We start from the raw sequence: 22,009 nt of genomic DNA on the forward strand, positions 1-22,009 counted from the left end.
AAATTGAGGAGCAGAATATTAAACATCTACACCCCTCCCCATTTACCATTAGTAAATGCACATGATGCAAAAAAGCAAGCTTATACAAAGGGTACTAGGAAAGTTTTGCAATAGAGCTTTGTTTATTTAATTTTTTCAAAGTAATTTCCTCTACATTCAATACACCTCTCCATCCTCCGAAACCAATCTTTAAACCAGTTCTGCCAAGTTTCACTAGGGAGTAAAGCACACTCGTTGTCCCAAGCCCGTAAAAGGTCCTCATCACTGGAAAACCGCCTCCCTTTTAGCTTCATTTTCACATGCGGGAACAGTGCAAAGTCGCAGGGAGCAAGATCTGGTCTGTAGGGAGGGTGCTCGAGAAGTTTCAGTCCTGTCCTGGTCAAATATTCGGTGAAGGCTTTGGCGCGGTGAGCTGCAGCATTATTGTGATGGAGGTACCAGGTGTCCATTCTTGACTTTGGCCGCAGGTTCTTCATAGATCCAATGACTTTAGGCAGGCATTGTTCAGTATACCACTTAGCTGTGACTGTCTTCTGCGTGTCCAAAACGACACGTTCCACAATTCCACTCGATTTGAAAAATACAGCTATCATTTTCGTCTTTACAGATCGGGATTTTCTGACAATTACGGATGTGTCGTCATCATCAAAGACCCAAACTTTGTTTTGAGCCTTGGTCGGCAGATCATAATAGTACAGCCAAGTCTCGTCACCTGTCACGATGTTGTTCACATACCGAGATTGTCCCTTATCAAACTTTTTTAACATCTCCCGGCACCAAGTCACACGTCGTGTCATCTGCTCTTCAGTCATTGATGCGGCACCCAAAGAGAACAAAGTTTCTTCACGTGCAAATGATCTTGCAGAATCGAACGAATTGCTGGTGCATTTAGGCCCAAAGTATCCTCTATCTGTTGGTAGGTCACTCGCCTGTTTTCGTCAAGCATTTTCCTCACAGCAGTAACGTTTTCCTCCGTAACTGACGTTCGTGACCTTCCCGGCCTCTCAGAATCCTCCAGAGTGAAATTTCCCCTTTGGAATTCTCTATACCACCTGAATGGCGTTGTACGATGTAGACAATCATCATCTAGTGCAAGAGTCATTTCTTCTAAGCACTGGTCTATGGTTAAACCACGCACGAAATTATACTGCAAAACTGTCCTTATCTCATTTCGTGACCACGATGCCATCGCAAGCACTTTACACTCTCACTACTAATGAATAACTGAGCCCATCAACTTGGTGCGGCGGCTACTATGCACGTATGAACATGTCTCAACATGCAGCAACAAGCAGCTTCCTGTAATTCATTGTTGCGTCATATTGCAAAACTTTCCTAGTACCCTTTGTATAAAAAAAAAGAAACAAATCTAATTTCACCCATCCATTCACTCCAAATGTTTGTCTAGTTCTGCATTGAATGTGTTTAAGCTATCAACTTCTACAATGACAGATGGCAGTTTGTTCCAGCAATCAACCACACGCTGGCTAAAGGCAAACTTCCACACATCTATCTTACAACTGTATTTCCACAATTGAATTTGAATTTATGCCCTCTCAGGTGATTATTCTGAGCAAGAGGAAGAATCCCATCAGCATTGAGCCTACTCAATCCATTAAGGCCTTATACACCTCAATCAGATCACCTTGCAGGTGCCTAGTCTCCAGCCACTGCAATTTGCAGAACTTAAGCCTTTCTTCATATGAGTACCCCTTTTGTTCCCCTCACATCAGCATTGAGCCTGCTCAATCCATTAAGGCCTCAATCAGATCACCTTGCGGGTGCCTAGTCTCCAGTCACTGCAATTTGCAGAACTTAAGCCTTTCTTCATATGAGTATCCCTTTTGTTCCCCTCACCAGTCTTGTTACCCTTCTCAGTACTCACTCAAGCAACTGTATATCCTTTCTAAAATGAGGCCTCTAGACCTGTACAGTACTCAAGGTGTGGCCTGACCATTGCCTTATACAAGGGGATAATCACCTCCTTTTCCCTACTAGAAAAATTCCTGAATATCATTGACAAGACACCATGAGCTACTCTTGCAGGCCGTCTGCACTGCTTAGTAAACTTCATATCTGCCTGCACAATTACCCCCAGGTCCTTTTCATTCTCTTCCACTGTCAGTGTGGTACCACGTTACTCTGGGATTACTGCTTCCCATATGTAGTACTTTACATTTGTCAATGTTAAACTTCATTTGCCACCTCAGCCCATCTGCTCAACTTTTCTAGATCCTGTTGCAGTGTACTGTCATTAGTGTCAATAACAACCCTGCCAACCTTCGTATCATCTGCAAATTTGGACATTAAACCTGATATACCGTCATCAGTATCATTTTTAAATACAGAAAACAACAACAGACGAACACTGAACCCTGAGGGACTCCACTAATAACATTAGTCCACGAAGAGCAGTGTCTATTAATTACCACTATCTGTCTTCTCCCATTCAACCATCCCTTTATCCATAGCAGCAATTTGCCTCCAGTGCCACACTGCTCCAATTTGTGCAGCAGTCTTTCATGTGCAACAGGATCAAAGGCTTTTCTAAGGTCCAAGTATATGATATCAAAGTTATTCTTTGCATCCAGTTCCTTTGTGACTACATCATAGTATCCAATCAAATTAGTCAGACAAAACTTCCCCTTAAAAAACCCATGCTGTGTCCGAGCTATAACTGAAGTCTTGTCTAGATGATCGTGCAATGCTTCTTTAACCAGTGCCTCCATTAATTTCCCTGGAACAGAAGTTAAACTAACAGGTCTGTTAGTTTAACTAACAAATGTGAGTTAGCAAATGTGACCCCAGTCCTCCTTTGTGGATTGGGGTCACATTTGCACATCTCCAGTCCATGGGTACCTCCCCTGAGTCCAGGAAAGCTCTCATAATTATGGCTAAGGGTTTGCTTACTTCCTTTAATATAACTGGATAGATTCCATCCACCCCAGGTGCCTTTCTTGTGTTTATCTTCAATAGTTTCTCCTCCACTTTACTCTCAGTTATTACAAGATTATCTTGCTTACCGCCAGAGTTGAATACACCTCTGGCATTCCCCTCACTGAATAACTCCTCATGTGTGAATGTCGATGCAAAATATTCATTTAGTTTGTTAGCTACCTGAGTAGGATCATCTACAGTCAAACCATCGATATCAAGTGGACCAATCTGATTCATACCCTTCCTTCTAGAGTTTACATAAGTAAAGAACTCTTTGCTGTTTTTCTTTGCATCCTTTGCCAAAGATATCTCGTAATCTGCCTTCGCCTGCCTAACCTTCTTTGTAACTTGGTTACAGACCAGCTTATATCTATCGTAGGCTTCTGTGTCACATGTTAACAAGATGCATGGTATTTCAGAGACTGCTGGGAGCCATTGCGGTACAAGTAAACACATGGGTTGTGTTAGGGTAGCTAAGAATAGAAACAGGTGCAGGTATACGTACGTGTACACCAATGCTAGGAGTACAGTTAATAAATTTGATGAACTTGAGGTATTGCTCAAAACATCAAAGGCAGATATTGTTAGGATATCAGAGACGTGGTCTCACACAGATATAAGGGATGCAGAACTGCAATTTGAGGAGTACAAAGTCTACAGAAAGGATAGACAGGATAGGAAGGGGGGAGGGGTTATGCTATTAGTTAAGAAACACATAAAACCCAAGGAAGTGAAGCCAATCGATATCGCCGGACAGTGCAGTGTTGAGTCAGTTTGGTGTGACGTAAGCATTGGGAGATAAAAATTGAGAATAGGAGTGTGCTATAGGCCTAATGACTCTGATGAGTATAATAAGGAACTGTACAGGGAAATAGAGTGGGCCAGTAAATCAGAGAGTCTTATAATGGGAGATTTTAATTTCCCAGATATTGACTGGAATTTGGGGGCTGGTTACTCACACACTAGCAGGGCTTTTGTGGATTTATTGGATGATTGTTTTCTACATCAGCATGTTCGGGAGGCAACTAGAGGGAGTAATACTCTTGATTTGATTATCAGCAGTGATTCTTCATGCATTAAGAATCTGCAGATAAACGAACCACTAGGTGGCAGTGATCACAGTGTGCTGAAGTTGGATTTACTCAAAGAGGTAACTACCATTAGGGGTAAAGGGAAGGGTTATTGCTTCCGTAAAGGCGACTACGATGGACTGAGACAGTATTTAAATTCTATACAGTGGGACCAACTGATGATGTTACCAACAGCAAATTCAAAATGGGAAGCATTCAAAGAACTTATCTTGGAAGCTACTAGGCTTTACATACCAACTAAGAAATATTGTTCAAGGTTTAGGCCAAATGGATGTCAGATGAACTAATGAGGCATATGGCAGAGAAGAAAAATGCATGGGATACTTACAAATTAACACATGACACAGAAGCCTATGATAGATACAAGTTGATATGCAACCAAGTTACAAAGGAGGTTAGGCAGGCAAAGGCAGATTACGAGAAATCCTTGGCGAGGGATGCAAAGAAAAACAGCAAAGAGTTCTTTACTTATGTTAACTCTAGAAGGAAGGGGATGAATCAGATTGGTCCACTTGATATTGATGGGTCAACTGTTGATGATTCTGCTCAGGTAGCTAACAAATTAAATGAATATTTTGCATCGACATTCACACATGAGGAGTTATTCAGCAAGGGGAATGCCAGAGGTGTATTCAACTCTAGCAGTAAGCTACAGAATCTTGAAATAACTGAGAGTAAAGTGGAGATGAAACTGTAGAAGATAAACACAAGAAAGGCACCCAGGGTGGATGGGATCTATCCAGTTATATTAAAGGAGGCAGCAAAGGAAGTAAGCAAACCCTTAGCCATAATTATGAGAGCTTCCTTGGACTCAGGGGAGGTACCCATAGACTGGAAATGTGCAAATGTGTCCCCAATTCACAAAGGAGGATTAAAGGCTGACACAAGTAATTATAGACCTGTGAGCTTAACCTCTGTTCCAGGGAAATTAATGGAGGCACTGGTTAAAGAAGCACTGCAGGATCATTTAGACAAGACTTCAGTTATAGCTCAGACACAGCATGGTTTTGTTAAGGGGAAGTCTTGCCTGACCAACTTGATTGGATATTATGATGCAGTCACAAAAGAACTGGATGCAGGGAATAACTTTGATATTATATACTTGGATCTTAGAAAGGCTTTTGATACTGTTGCACATGGAAGACTGCTACACAAATTGGAGCAGTGTGACATTGGAGGCAAATTGCTGCTATGGATAAAGGGGTGGTTGAGGGGGAGGAGACAGAGAGTGGTAATCAATGGACACTGCTCATCGTGGACTAATGTTATTAGTGGAGTCCCTCAGGGCTCAGTGTTGGGTCCATTATTGTTTTCTGTATTTATAAATGATATTGATGATGGTATATCAAGCTTAATGTCCAAGTTTGCAGATGATACAAAGGTTGGCAGGGTTGTCAAGGACACTACTGACACTATGCTGCTGCAACAGGATCTGGAAAGGTTGAGCAGATGGGCTGAGAGGTGGCAAATGAAGTTTAACATAGACAAATGTAAAGTACTACACATGGGAAACAGCAACCCCAGAGCAACCTATCAACTCTGTGGTACTACACTGACAGTGGTAGAGAATGAAAGGGACTTGGGGGTGGTTGTGCAGGCAGATATGAAGTTCTCTGAGCAGTGCAGACGGGCTGCAAGAGTAGCTCATGGAGTATTGTCAATGATATACAGGAATTTTTCCAGCAGGGATAAGGAGGTGATTATTCCATTGTATAAGGCAATGGTCAGGCCACACCTAGAGTACTGTATACAGGTCTGGAGGCATCATTTCAAGAAGGATGTAGAGCTGCTGGAACGAGTACAGAGAAGGGCAACAAGATTAGTGAATGGAACAAAGGGGTGCTCTTACGAAGAAAGGCTTAAGTTTTGCAAATTACAGTGTCTGGAGACTAGGCACCAGCGAGGTGATCTGATATAGGTGTATAAAGCCTTGAATGGTTTAAGCATGCTCAATGCTGATGGGATTCTTCCTCTAGCTCAGAAAAATCACCTGAGAGGGCATAAATTCAAATTGAGGAAAGACAGATGTAGGATAGACGTGAGGAAATTTGCCTTTAGCCAGCGGGTGGTTGGTTGGTGGAACAGACTTCCATCCCTTGTGATGGAGGTTGATAGCCTAAATAAGTTTAAGGCTCAGCTGGACAGGTATTTTGAACGAACAGAGGGGTGAAGTGGAAGTGGTTTTTTTTTTTTTTTTTTTTTTTGGCTGATGCTGCATAAGCTTGCTTTCTTGCATCAAATGCCTCTACTAATGCTAATGCTAATATGTATCCCATGCATTTTTCTTCTCTGTCACATGTCTAATTAGTTCGTCTGACATCCATTTAGGCCTAAATCTTGAACAATATTTCTTTGTTGGTATGAAAAGCCTAGTAGCTTCCAAGATTAATTCTTTGATTGCTTCCCATTTTGAATTTGCTGTTGGTAACATAATCAGTTGGTTCCACCGTATAGAATTTAAATACTGTCTCAGACCACCGTAGTCAGCTTCTTGAAAGCAAAAACCCTTCCCTTTACCCCTCATGGTAGTTACCTCTTTGAGTAAATCCCACTTCAGCACACTGTGATCACTGCCACCTAGTTGTTCCTTTATCTGCAGATTCTTGATGCATGAAGAATTACTACTGATAATCAGATCAAGAGTCTTACTCCCTCTAGTTGCCTCCCGAACATGCTGCTGTAGAAAACAATCATCCAATAAATCCACAAAAGCCTTGCTACTGTGTGAGTGACCAACCCACAAATTCCAGTTAATATGTGGGAAATTAAAATCCCCCATTATAAGACACTAATTTACTGGCGCACTCTATTTCTCTGCACAATTGCTCAATACTCATCGTATTCATTAGGCCTATAACACACCTACTCTCATTTTTCCTTTCCCAGTGCTTATGTCACACCAAACAGATTCAACATTGCATTGTCCACCAACATCAATTGGATGCACTTCCTTAGGTTTTATGTGTTTCTTAACTAACGGCATAACCCCTCCTCCTTTCCTGTCTTGTCTTGTCTATCCTTTCTGTACACATTGTATTCCCCAAATTCCAGTTCTGCACTACTTATGTCTGTGTGACACCATGTCTCTGATATTTCACCCAGGGTCCTGAGCTGGATATCATCATTCTTCTCTTTCTTGGTGATGCCTTTCTACTTCTCTCTCTCTCTCACACACACACACACACACACACACACACACACACACACACACACACACACACACACACACACACACACACACACACACACACACACACGGGTTACTCAGGAATTTATTTTTTTCGGCTGGTGCAGCATAAGCCTCAGGCTTCCTTGTACCATGTGGCTAATAATAATAATAAATCCCAACAATATGCCTTTGATGTCTTGACTTGCACTTCAAGCTCATCGAATTTATTAACTATACTCCTAGTTATTAACTATATTTTGCCAAAATTGGGACCGCTTGACTCGAATGTCACCCGAATATCAGTTACATCAGTGTTTTAGACTACAAGGTAGCAAGTACAGGCATATCTGAGAGAATGTCTGTGACAACCTCAAGGACCAAAGTTGTATACCTATAAATAATACTATACATATTATGATTAGAAATTGACAACTGAGAACTTTTACCTATTTTAAGAAATTAACTGTATATTATTTACTCCCAATTATAATTTTTATATATGTTTGTAACTCCGTTTTTACTGAAACACAATGTTACACATGTGGGACAGTAAATTATTTTTCGCGTGAGTATCCAACACTCACTTAATCATTTGCGTTAGTAGAAACATATGATGCAAGAAAGCAAGCTTATACAGCATTAGCCAAAAAAAAAACACTTCCCATTTCACTGATCCATTCATTCCAAATGTTTGTCTAGTTCTGCCTTGAATTTATTTAATCTATCAACTTCCACAACAACAGATGGAAGTTTGTTTCAGCAATGAAGTAAGGTGCTGGCTAAAGGCAAACTTCTGTACATCTAGTCGATAACTGTCTTTCCTCAGTTAGAATCTGTGCCCCTCAAGTTTGTAATAAGAGCAAGAGGAAGAATCCCTCAGCATTAAGCCTGCTCCTTCCATTCAAGGCATTATACACTGCAATCAGATTGCCTCGCAGATGCCTAATCTCCAGAAGCTACAATTTGCAGAACTTAAGCCTTTCTTAATAAGAGTACTCTTTTTTTTTTATTTTTTTTTTTTAGTATTCTTAATAAGAGTTCCCTTTGCCAGTCTTGTTACCCTTCTCTGAACTTGTTTTAGTAACTGTACATTCTTCCTAAAATGAGGCTTCCAGGCCTGTACACAGTACTCAAGGTGTGGCCTGACCATTGCCTTGTACAAGAGGATAATCACCCCATTACCTACCCTGGCAGCCTGTTTGCACTGATCAGAAAACTTCATAACTGACTGCACAATTACTCCAAGGTCTCTTTTATTCTCCACTACCCTGAGTGTAACACCACGTAGTTGGTACATTTCTCTGGGGTTACTGCTACCCATATGCAGTACTTTGCATTTGTCAATGTTAAACTTCATTTGCCACTTCTCAGTGCATCTACTCAACTTTTCCAGATCATGTTGGAGCAGCATACTGTCATTACTGTTATCAACAACCCTACCAACCTTTGTATCATCTGCAAACTTTGACATTAAACTTGATATACTTTCATCAATATCATTGATAAATATACAGAACAACGATGGGCCCAACACCGAACCCTGAGGGACACCACTAATAACATTAGGCCATGTAGAGCGATACCCATTGACCATCTCTCTCTCTCTCTCTCTCTCTCTCTCTCTCTCTCTCTCTCTCTCTCTCTCTCTCTCTCTCTCTCTCCTCCCATTCAACCAACCATTTTTATCCATTTTAACAACTTGCACTTAATGCCATACTGCTCCATTCTTGTACAGTAATTTTTGTAATTTGCAACATATCAAAAGCTTTCCTGAAATCCAATTGTATGATATCAAAATTATTTTTTGCATCCAGTTCTTATGTGACCACATCATTGTATCCAATCAAATTGGTCAGAAAGATTTCCCCTTGATAAACCCATGCTGTGTCTGAATTATTGCTGCAGTATTGTCTAAATGATCCTGCAGTGCTTCTTTAACCAGTGACTCCATTATTTTCCCTAGAAGAGAAGTCAAACTAACAGGTCTGTAATTACTTGTGTCAACCTTTGATCTACCTTTATGATTTGGAGATAAATTTGCACATCTCCAGTCCGTGGGGACTTCCCCCAAGTCCAAGGATTGCTTTCCTAATTATGGCTAAGGGTTTGCTTAATTCCTTTGCTGCCTCCTTTAATATAACTGGATAGATCCCATCCACCACAGGTACCATTGTTGTGTTTAACTTCAACAATTTCCCTGCTACTTTGCTCTCAGTTATTACAAAATAATTTAACTCCCTGTTAGAGTTTGATAAACACCTGGCCCTCTCCTCCTTGAATAACATTTAATTTATCAGCTACCTGAGCACGATCATCTACAGTCAAACCATTGATATCAAGTGAACCAATCTGATTCATCCCCTATCTTTTAGAGTTTGTCTAAGTAAAAAAGTCTTTGCTGGTTTTCTTTGCATCCTTTGCCAATGATTTTTCATAATCTGCCTTCGCTTGCCTAACCTCCTTTGTGACTTGACTACAGACTAGCTTGTATCTACCATAGGCTTTCGTGTCACCTGACAATTTATGTGCATCCCATGCATTTTTCTTCTCTGCTACGAGTCTCATTAGTTCATCTGACATCCATGAAGAATCACTCCTGATAATCAGATCAAGAGTGTTACTCCGTCTAGTTGCCTCCCGAACATGCTGCTGTAGAAAACAGTGATCCATTAAATCCCCAAAAGCCTTGCTAGTGTGCGTGACCAAACCACAAGTAAGTTAGATATGTACATGCTGTTCCTTAAAAGTGTAAGGATTATCAAAACATCCCCCATCTTTTATTATTTTATTTTCTTGTTTTGTTATTTATCCCTGCTACTTCAACTTTATTACCTTGTTCCTGTGCCGATGCACCCACCCTTTGTTATAAGATTGTATTTTAAAGTGATAGATGTGCACCTCCCTCTGTTCAAAGAGTATTGGTCCCACGTCTATCACTTTAAGTTTCCTCACAGCTGTGCTCTGAAATAATCAGAAAACTGTGATCGCAAGCCATAACATTGTTGATTTTACTATTTTATTTTTTTAATATTGGACAAGTTCCTCTTAGGAGTATTCCATCCATGAGTTTAAGTCCTGAAAGTGACAAGCCCAAAAAAAAGAAACAAAAATTAGTGTGCAGACAGTATAGTGATAATTATTTGTATTTTGTTTTTTTCTGGTGTGGTGATAAAACATGCCCAATCCCAGAGTGTGTCATGTGCAGAGAAAAACTGAGCAATGCTTCCATGGTTCCCAGTAAACTGAAAAGACAGTTCTCAACAAAACATTCTTCTCTGGCATGCAAAGATATCAATTATTTTCGACAGTTGTTGTTACAAAACAAAAAACAGGAAAAGTTCATGACTTTGTCAGTACGTGTTTCGGAAAAAGTACAAGAAGCTAGCTATAAAGTAGCCAAACTTATCACAAAGCCCAAAAAGCCACACACAATAGCCAAAACTTTGTTAATTGCCAGCTTGTTGTAAAGAGATGGTAAAAAAGTCGTAAAAAATTTGACGGTGAAAAAAGAGAAGGGCAACCAGACTGGTGAAGGGAACAAAAAGGTGCTCTTACCTAGAAAGGCTTCAATTCTGCAAATTGCAGTGTCTCGCAACTAGACACCTGTGGAGAGATCTGATTGTGGTGTTTAAAGCTTTGAATGAATTGAGTAAGCTGAACGTTAGTGGCATTCTTCCACTTGCTGAGACTACACACATGAGGGGGCATAAATTCAAGTTGAGGAAGGATGATTGCCTTCAGCCAACAGGTGATTGATTGTTGGAAGAGGCTTCCATCTGTTGTTGTGCAAGTGAATGGGTTGAATAAATTCAAGAAAGAACTAGACAAATTCTTGGAGAGTACGATTGGGTGAACTGTGTAGGGTTTTTTTTTTTTTTGCTGATTCTGTATAAACTTGCTTTTTTTTCATCATTTGCCATTACTACTACTATTATGGATGAACCTTATATTAACAGGGTCTCATGATAGATGAGTTAGATTTATAAATCATCCCCTCTACTCCTCTGTTTCATATACATTCAGTAATAAGTGATGATTATTTTCTAACAGTTATGAAAAATCAGGTATTCATTTCCATATTGATTCAGTTCCCCCAAAACTGTAACATATACTGTACTGTAAAATTTGTTTCCTTTTGTTATTTTTATACTGGAAAAACCTCGTAATTAGTCTTCATGAAACCTCTATAACAAACCATTCTTTTACATATCCCTATGATACATAAATGATAATTGGCATTATTCAGATACTCTAAGAAAATTAGACATTCGACTTAAGTTTATTTTATATTTATACATGTTTGTCTTTATTAGCTGTTGTAAAAAATATCTGACTACAATTTACATCATTAATTAGATATAAATGTTAGAGTTATTTAGTAAAAAGCTTCATGAGTAAATAAAGTGTTTCTTGCTGATTAATAGCTGAACGATTACATTGCTGTTTCAGTACCTGATAATGCAAATGGCTAAATTTTATTTCTCTAACCTACTTACAATTTGTTCAATTTTAGGTGCCTGTGGAGGCTTAACTGAAGAAAATTCTGAAAAGTGTAAGGCTAGTTTAGACTATAATCCAAATATATACCATAGTATTGATGACTTGAAGCCAAATCATTCCAAAAAGGAACCATTTTATGATGAAGTGAAAGACAGAAATAATGAAAGTACGTATATTAATGCTTCATTAGCTTTTCCAGTGACAACCATTATATATTCTTTAATTGTTTGGTGAATAAAAACATATAATACAGTCAGTTCTGCTATAACACGATGCATGTGTTCCTAAAAATCTCCACGTTATGGTATTTCGCACATTAAAAATAACAAGGCTTATGGGAAAAATAGGGATAAGGCAAAGCAATTTAAAAAAAATGTTCAGTGTGGTAAGTAAAACACTAAAAAAAAAGTTATAAACCCAATAAAATTGCTAACACAGGTTTAACCATCTTAAATTTCTAATAAATAAATAAATATTACAGCAAATATAGCACTGGCATGTTTTTTTTTTTTTTTGTTTTTTTGGATTGTAAAATTTAAAACAGTAAAAAAGATAAGGAATCATTTTTGACATTTTTTAAGCTTCATAAACTTGTATGTATTGCTGCGCAGGTCGCTACGTTCAGCTTGGTGCCGGGTTTTGCATTCACCTGGTGTTACTTGCATTTTTCCCTAATATATCATTTGCGTTGGAACAAATAGCATTGCTAAAATGCACGTTAAAGCAGAACTGATTGTATCTGTAAAAATTATAGTGCATTTATTGGAATGTGTGAATTATTACAAATCTTTTCTTGTTAAATATTTACCTACTCTGAATACTGAGTGCTAGTGAACCAGCTTTGACAGTTTGTTTGAATATGCACAATTTTTCTCAGATGTGAAATGGAAAAAGATCTTTATTTGATTCTGATGAAAAAATATCTTTATTTGAAGTCCTGCACAAAATATAGTTGTTTCACTCTGTGTCACTCTTTTGGAGAATTCTGATTTCAAATTCCATTGGAGAGGAGAAATTCTTAAAAGTCCTCTTCATTTAAGGCTATGGTTAGCTGATACGTGGAGCGAGAAGTTTTTTCCACATGAGTTATTCCAGATTTTTCAGTCTGCACAGCATAAAAATGGGCATGCATGCACGTGTACACACCACACACCCTACCCCATTCTGCTGACATAACTGACTGAAGCAGTATGGCCTAAGATGCTGATGGTCTTTGTTAATAACAATAACAAATTAGTATTAGCAGTGGCAAACAATACAAGAAAGGAAACTTATGCCACATCAGCAAAAAAAAAAAAAAAACACTTTCAATATCACTCATCCCTTTCATTTCAATATCACTCCAGTAATTTGTCTAATTCTTTCTTAAACTACCCACTTCCACAACAACAAATGAAAATTTGTTCCAACAATCAACCAACCAACCACAAGCTAAAAGCTATCCTCTGCATATCTATCCTGCAACTAGTCTTCCTCAATTTTAATTTATGTCCCCTCGTGTGTAATGAGCAAGAGGAAGAATGCCATCAGCATTGAGCTTGCTCAGTCTGTTCAAAACCTCAGTCTATTCAAAATCAGATCACCTTGAAGATGCCTAGTCTCCAGACACTGCAATTTGTAGAACTGAAGCCTTTCTTGGTAAGACCACCCTTTCATTCCCTTCAGCAATCTTGTTGCCCTTCTCTGCTGATTTACATCTCTCCTAAAATGAGGCAAACCTGTATACTCAAGGTCTGGCCTGACATTATAAGGAGTAATATTCCACTGTTCCACTGTATGAATATTCCATACAGTGGAATATTCATCTCCTTACCCCTGCTAACAAAATTTCTGTATGTCATTGAGTTTGAGTTTGATTTTGGTTTTATTGGCGCAAAAACAACTGTATGTCATTGACAAAACACCGTGAGCTGTCCTAGCAGATCTGTTCATATCTGACTACACAATTACCTCAAGTCTTTTTCATTTTCCACTACCCTCGGTGTAGTACCACACAGTTGGTACTTTAATCTGGGATTACTGCTTCCCGTGTGCAGGTATCTTGCATTTGTCAGTGCTAAACTTCAGCTGCCATTTCTCAGATGATTTTTTTTAGATCTGGTTGAATAGTACCCTGATTACTGTCATTAACCAATCTACCAATCTTCACATCATCTGAAAACTTAGACATTATTATTAGCCTAATGTGGCTTCATTAATATCATTAATAAATATTGAGAACAGCAATGGGCCCAGCACTGAACCCTGCTAATAACATTAGTTCAAGAAGAGCAATGTTCCTTGATAGATACTGTTTTCTCCCACTCAACCATTGCTTGACCCAAAGAATAACTTGCCCTAATTTGCTCTCATTTGTACGGCTATCTTTTATGTACAATAATCAAACCCTTTTGTGGAGTCTAAAATATAACACATTGCATACAACAACACATGTGCATGTAAAGTTGAAATCAAAGGCTGTATATTAGGTATACTTATCACAGTTCTTAACACATTCTTTCTAAGAACTGATTATTATACAATTCCTTGTGAGTGACAGTCATTTTAGAAGTTAACATTCAATTTTAGAAGTTTAGCACTTCTGCTGTGCCTTTTTGATTTCCTCACACTATTCATTTTTAACCACTTACATGCTTTGTTCATCATTCATGATGATCTACCTGATTTTGACATACTGTTTCCAAGAGTTCATTTTGAATGTTCTGCTCTTTCAGTCTCTGGCAAATATGCAACTATGTATCACACCTTGTGGAAGGATCAAGCTCTTGGCCCATTCTGAAAAAGACCTTGGGGGTAATTGTGCAGTCAGATATGAAGTTCTTTGAGCAGTGAAACAGGCTGCCGAGATAGCCCATGGGATTTTGTCACTGATATACTGGAATTTTGCCAGTTGTATAACAATGGTTAGGCCACACCTAACCATTGCTTATACAAAGTAGCATTGCTTGTATGTATTTATTTCGAATGCATTTCTAGTCAGGATCCTTGGATTTGACTTGCTAATAATACCCGGCCTTGAGACTGACTAACAAGATACTGGGGAGGAAATCCGCGACTACCGACAGCTGGTCTCAAACCCTGCACACTCCACTCAGTACAGCCTTGTGCTCTTGCTAACATGGCTACTGGGGACCCATTGCTTGTATTGAGTATTGCCTACAGGTTTAGATACCCATTTTATGTAGGATGTGGATCTGTTGGAATGGGTGCAGAGAAAGGAAATGAGATCAATGAGGGGAAACAGAAGGTTATTCTTACCAGGAAAGGCTTCAGTTTTGCAAATTGCAGTGTCTGTCTGAAGATGGTACCTGCAAGGAGATCTGAGTGAGGTGTTTAAAGCTTTGAATGGAGTGAGTAAGCTTAGTGCTGATGGAATCCTGAAATTCTTAATATGAAGCTAAAGTTCATAGTTACGGCAGTGAATGCAAAGTTGAATGCCATAAACTTGGTTTGGCTATGAATTTGATGATATAAATATACTTGCTGAAGAAATTGATACTTGATCTTTGGTGGCTACTTTAGTGACTCTGCTTGTCACTTGGATGTATTGTAAACAATACTTATGTTTCCAACTTTCTAAAAAACAATTTTCGAAGTTAATTTTTTAATATAAATTTTGTTAAACATTACTCTTTGTATTGAATTCATTTTTGTAATGTTTAGTTACTTGATTTGCAGTCTCTCAGTTGCTGTGCAGGTATGTGGTGCAGCTGTCATTTTATTTATAATATGTTATTTTTCGAAAATGCCAATTGCTTGAGCTTTCCAGATGGATAGGTCCCACATAGTTGTGCTTTTACTGAATTAAAGTATACCTATTATCTGCTATCTTTGCCAATACCAAGTGAGTCCCAGATATGAAGTTTGTAATTTAATTATATTATCTATCGATTGTCAATATATATGTCACAAATTGAGCTACTCCGCTTTTTTTTTTTTTTTTTTGGCTCAATTTCATAATTTGTATTCTGAGAAGTGATACGATTTAATTGATTATGTGCAGCTATCTGATATATGCAGTTAAAATTAATAAACTGCACTTTGCTGTCTAAAGAATTGTGAAATGCACCATTTCTTTTTATTTTTATTATTTGCAGAAGTTCTTCCGTACATGGTTGATGATGTTTATGACCATTTGCAATACAATCGACCATCAACAGATATGAAACCCCACTACCATAGGATGGATGGAACAATTAAAGTTCACAAACATAAACCATGAAGGTAAAGTCATTAGTGTTTCTGGTAACAGCATCCTCTTCTGTGGAGCGCAATGGTAAAATGCCCTGTGTTTGTGTTTATTTGTAAATGTGCAAATGCATGAATCCTGGAAATCCTCACATAGGTTAAAATTGACATAACTTGTATGTGTGTGTTTATACTTCCTATAGGAGAACCTGGATTATGCAGTTAACCTTCCACTTAGTCAAAGAAACAGAACACAAACTCAAGTTTCTTCCCAGTCTTTTGCATAGTGTAGATAGGTTTCAACATCAAGGTTTAGCCAAAAGATTTCTACAAAATTTCTATATTTTTTATTTGAAAATACACAATTTTGTACTTTTATTTTATTATTATTAATATTGTATTGAGTTCTTGAAGACATTCATTTTATCAGGAATTTTACCAGAAATTATTAATTTTGTTAGGAATCACTCAGTATGCAGCTTTTTATTTTTCAGCTGTGCAGCAGTTTTAAAGTTTCTACTTAAGACTGAAGGTAAAATTAACTACATTAATTACAGTAATCAAAGTGAACTCTAACAGTCATACATGCATTAATATTGAATACATATCATGCATGAAGCCATCATTCACATTTTAAACATGTCACATGTAATTAGATTTTTTGGGATATTTATATATATATATATATATATATATTATATTGATGCATTTATTTTTATAATTGATATTGAACTTGTTGAAAAAATGCAAACATGGATGAGTCTTGTTGTATCTAGAGTTGTACAAAAAGAGTTTGAGATCGTGTTTTTAAGTAAATCAAAATATTGTAGATAAATAAAGTATGAAATAAATTTATCCTCAAAAATTGTTCAAGTTATTAAGTTTCCAGCATTTTTCTTCATAGTTTTTTAAATTACACTGAACTTCTGTGGTTGAATTAGTCAATTTTAACATCTTTGATCCAAAATAGCTATTGTTGTATGCAAAAAAAAAAAAAAAACCATCTTTATAAATAAATAAATTATATTTACGATATATGACACAATATGCAGCAATGTGCGGGAAAATGGTCAGTCACAATCAACTTGCTGATCACAAAGCACAGTTTAGTCAATCACAGTGCTAGAAATTTAATTATTCTCTTGCTTCTCTATGATCTTCAAATTGTTTTCACATGCCTAATGTATGTATTTTTTATAATAAATATCAATTTATTGGCAAGGAAAATATTATAATAGGGTAATACTCTAGGTACCTACCCTGTACAGTGGTAGCAAAAGGGCTACCTTTTGGCTACCACTGTACAGAAGAATATACAGGAACTCCCCGACTTACGTAAGCGTTGCGTTCAGCAGAATGCTACGTAAGTAAGAATTTCTCCCGTGTTTGTGCAGCACTCGCAACTGTGCTCGCTGGATTGATTGAATCAAAAAAGAAATGTTCGACGAACATGTAAATATAATTATTTATTGTATTTATTCAATTTTTTATCTCATGCGCAGGAAAACTTACAAAAGCATGCATTTTAAAAATATTTCAAAATTATAAAATTACAAAAAAGAGGAGACAGGCATAACGTCAGTAAGTTTTACCTTTCAAGCATCGTTGCCAGAATCGACGGCTTCAGCTGATAAGTATGCTGCTGTGGAGGTTGATGGCTGTGGAGATTTAGAAGGGGTCTGCAGCTCAACCTTACAAACATATTAATGGATGTCTGGATGGGTGGCTTTTTTTCTTTTCATTGTAGATGGCCCCGAGTGCCAAGCGGTTTTTTTTTTTTTTTTTTTTTTCCCCCTGTGATTATAGAGTGATCTCCAAAGTGATATAGTTTTGTTTATTTTCTAGTGCATCTGTTATTTTATTTACTTGAAGTGGTTCTGCACTTTAAAGGTCAAAAGTAAGAACCCAGATAGGCAATCCACCTTTCTTTTCTTTTTCTTTATGTATATCACTAACCAACTCTACTAACTTAAACAACCTCTTGGTCACTGGTGGCACCGCTCCTTCCTCCACGTGGCTGGTAACCTGGAGGATAAACCAACCCTCAGGGCTAAAGGGAGGAAAGATGGAAACAAATAAATTTCCAAATTTAGAGCCAAAGTGCTCTCAACAAAGTGACAAATATGATACTGACCGTGACTTCTCTCTCTCGAAGAGAATAAAAAAGGACACTGATAGACAGGCATCACCAGCTTTCCTAATAATACATTCTCTGCCAACGCAACCTGTGAGCAAGCTCTTCCCCTTCATCATTCAGAAATGCCTCGAACATGCCGCAGGTTCACCAAAAATGGTGGAACGTCTCCAATCTGGAGATTTGTTAATAGAGACCACCAATTCTCGACACTCTGAATTATTATTACGTCTGACATCCTTGAGTGGAATCCCAGTTCAAATCACACCATCACATACCACCCTCATTTCTTCAAAGGGAGTGATCACTGAATGGGATTTATTGAATGTCCCTAAAGATGAAATAGTTCAGGAACTTAAAGAACAAAAAAGTCACTCAGGAAAAAAGGGTCATGATCTGAAAAGATGGCAGTTTAGTCCCTACCAGGAATATAATTTTAACTTTCAGTTCTCCAAACCTACCAGCTTCAGTCAAGGCAGGATATTTACACTGTCGTGTTCGGCCATATACCCCAAACCCTCTAAGATGTTTTAAATGCCAGAAATTCAGCTATTCCCAGACAGCATGCCGTGGAGACGCAAGGTGTGCAAACTGTGGGTGTAAAACTCATACTTAAACAGAATGTAAGCCATCAACCCCACAGTGTCCAAATTGCAAGGGCAACCATCCGGCATATTCCAAAGACTGCACCCTCTGGAAGTTGTTCAGCAGAATGCTAAAAAAATACAAAAGTATAAAATTGAAAATAAAGTATCCTACCAAGAGGCAAGTAAAATTAAGTATGCCAAAATGCACCTATGCTTCTGCTACTTACAGTCATCAAGCAGTAGCATGTCAGACGGAAGTGTCCATTCCTCCAGATTCATCGATCTCAGATTGGGCTCGATTAGTCCTCTTGGACCATCATCTATCTCCACCAAACACAGTAGACCAATGCACCATTGACAGTTCCATCTCAGAGAATTCCCCGTTCTCCGGCAGTGGATAATTTGCAAAAATCTGATCCTGTTGAGGTGAAGCAATCTCACCTATCAAGCATGGACACAGATGCTGCCATATGCTTACAAGAACCAGAATTTAACAACAAAAATATCTGTTTCAGTCAAAAACTATACTATCTTCAGAAAATATCGATCTGAAACTAACAGCCACCATGGAGGAGTAGCTATACTATTGGAATCACGAGTCCCCTCCAGGCACATTCCATTGCAAACACCATTAGAAGCTGTTGCTACCCTTATAATAATCGGTATCACATTGACAGTGGTCTCGACATATCTTCCGCCACACCATCCATACACAATTCAAGATCTGGAAAATCTTATTTCTCAGTTACATCTCCTATCTGTCTATTAGGAGATTTTAATGGACATCATCCATTGTGGGATTCTCTGGTCTCAGATGGGCGTGGTGAACTTATTGAATTGCTACTTGACAGAGAGAATTTGACACTATTGAACACTGGCTTACCTACTTACATCCATTTTCCTACTGGCTCAACCATTTAAATAGATCTCTCAATCTGCTCTCTGATCCTCTTCCCAATTATAGAGTGGGCAGTACATGACAATCCTCTAAACAGCGACCATTATCCACTAATTTATAGCATTCAAACCACCCAGTCTAAACAAACAAACAAAAAAGAAATGGAATTTTTCCAAAGCTAACTGGACAGAATTTACCAATCATGTATCTTTTGATGAGGATATCATTGAGTCTTCTGCTATTGACACTGCCACCAATCATATAAAAACACAGCTACTAACAGCTGCAAAGCCGCCATCCCACAGTCTCAAATAAGAAACTGTTGGCATACCAATCACTGGTGGAATGATGACTGTAAAAAAGCAAAAAGAGGAAGAAACACAGCATGGAACACCTTCCACAAATATCCAATGACTGCCAACCTTATTAACTTCAAGAGACAGAGCCAAAGCTCGTTACATTCAGCAAAAGGCCAAAAAAGATTCGTGGATAAAATGATAAAATTTGCCTCATCAATCAACAAAAATACTGATACCCGAATAATCTGGGAAAAATAAAGAAGCTAAGCGGGAAATATCATATATCACCTCCTATTATTAACTGGAATGGAAAGGAGATTTGCTCTCCTGGAGAGATTGCCAATGCCTTAGGAACTGTGTTCTGTGAATTGTCCACCTCAAGTGCATATCAACCATCTTTTCAGAAAATTAAAGCCAAAGCTGAGAAAAGGAAACTGAACTTCAAAGCTACATGTCCTTTACCCTATAACCAACCACTCACAATATCTGAACTGAAAGAATCTATATATATCTCAAGAAACAGTGCTCCTGGTCCTGACAGAAATTGCTATATAATGCTTCAACATCTCAATCAGAAATCACTATTGTCATTGCTAAAATTTTACAATCAGATATTCTAAGAACATATATTCCCCACTTCCTGGCAACATTCTAGACCAATTATAGACCAATTTCTCTAACCAGCTACTTGAGTAAGACTTTGGAAAAAATGGTTCACCGTCGACTTACCTGGTATCTTGAATCCAAAACATAATTAGTAACAATCAGTTTGGTTTTCGAAAGAACAGATCTTCCCCATACCTCATGACAAAAGCTGAATCAAACATAAGAAACGCATTCATCAGAAATCAAAATCTCGTCATGATATGCCTTGATATAGAGAAGGCTTTCAATACCACATGGTGATACGGCATCTTAAGAGATCTCCATTCTGTTCATATGAGAGGTCATTTGCCATGTTTTATTCAAAGCTTCCTTCGACACAGGTCTTTCCAAGTTAGGTACCGACAGGTTTTATCTCAAACGTACAAGAAGAAGGAATCCAAGGCTCTGTTCTTAGTGCCATTCTGTTTTCAATATGAATAAACAATATCACAAATCGCATTCCAAACACCGTTGACTCATATCTCTATGCAGATGATCTTACCATATCCTGCCATTCCCAGAATATGAACTATATTGAGAGGTGTCTACAAATATCCGTAAATAACATTGAATTATGGATGGCACAAAATGGATACAGACTGTCAAGCAACAAATCTACAGCTATACATTTCTGCACAAAGCACAGAATGCATCCACACCTGAGTTGCACTTGGCCAATCACCCTCAACCAATCGTGAACAGTATTCGCCTCCTAGGGATAATTTTTGATAAGAAGTTAAACTTCCAGGAGCACATCAAATATCTAAGAACCACTTGCACAAAGAAAATGAATATACTCTGGGTCATCTCCAGTACATCTTGGGGTGCAGAGCGTTATACCCTGCTCCACTTATATAAGTCCCTAATTAGATTTCGGCTGGACTATGGAGCACCTGATTACGACTCAGCTAGGGAGAGCACCTTAGCCCATCTTGCACCCATTCAACACCCTTCTCTTAGGATAGCCCTAGGTGCATACAGAACGACTCCAGTTCAAAGTCTTTACGTTTAAGGCTCACAAAGTTTTTACGTTGTTTTTACGAAGTCTTTGCGTTGAAGTTAATAATATTCTCAGAGAATCAAAAGATCCAGATCCCCTGTGGACTTCCTTCACACTCTCTTGTGATGAATATTTTGAGCAATGGGGTAAAGGTTCTATAAGCAGACATTAACATTCAACAACTACATTTTGCTCACACACAAAAGTACCCCCACTTTACCCAGATCTATACTGATGGCTCGAAGTCTGAGAATCGAGTGGGTGCAGCAGCAGTTATACCACTGAGCTTCATGCCATTAAGCTTGCTCTGAAAAACATCTCACTGCTGTCAGTAAATAAAAGCATAATATATACTGATTCACGGTGTGCTCTTTTAGCTTTAAAAAGCACTTCCTCACCTAAAATCCTTTATTAAAGTTCATAAGACATAAGCTGATGTGTCTACATGAGCATCAGTAAACTGTTCTCCTGGATCCCTTGCCACTGTGGTGTTCCAGGAAATGAATGTGCAGATGATGCTGCAAAGCATCTTTCCAACATAGCCTCAACAAATGATCTAGT

General features: G+C 38.2%; 1 protein-coding gene across 4 annotated transcripts in view; it reads left to right on the forward strand.

Annotated features, from left to right (window-relative positions):
* The window catches only part of LOC150080269 (uncharacterized), a 604,576-nt gene extending 588,057 nt beyond the window's left edge, over positions 1–16,519 (forward strand). For all 4 annotated transcript variants that reach the window (XM_090381639.1, XM_090381640.1, XM_090381641.1 and 1 more), the window contains 2 exons: positions 11,711–11,863; positions 15,795–16,519. In XM_090381639.1, coding sequence (XP_090237765.1) covers positions 11,711–11,863; positions 15,795–15,919 — 278 coding nt within the window. In that variant the 3' untranslated portion in view covers positions 15,920–16,519. The remainder of the gene's footprint in view (positions 1–11,710; positions 11,864–15,794) is intronic.
* Positions 16,520–22,009: the final 5,490 nt, after the last annotated feature.

This window comes from Mastigoproctus giganteus, chromosome 9 (genome assembly GCF_048544385.1).
Source record: "Mastigoproctus giganteus isolate SK-2022 chromosome 9, ASM4854438v1, whole genome shotgun sequence".
Lineage (NCBI taxonomy): Eukaryota > Metazoa > Arthropoda > Arachnida > Uropygi > Thelyphonidae > Mastigoproctus > Mastigoproctus giganteus.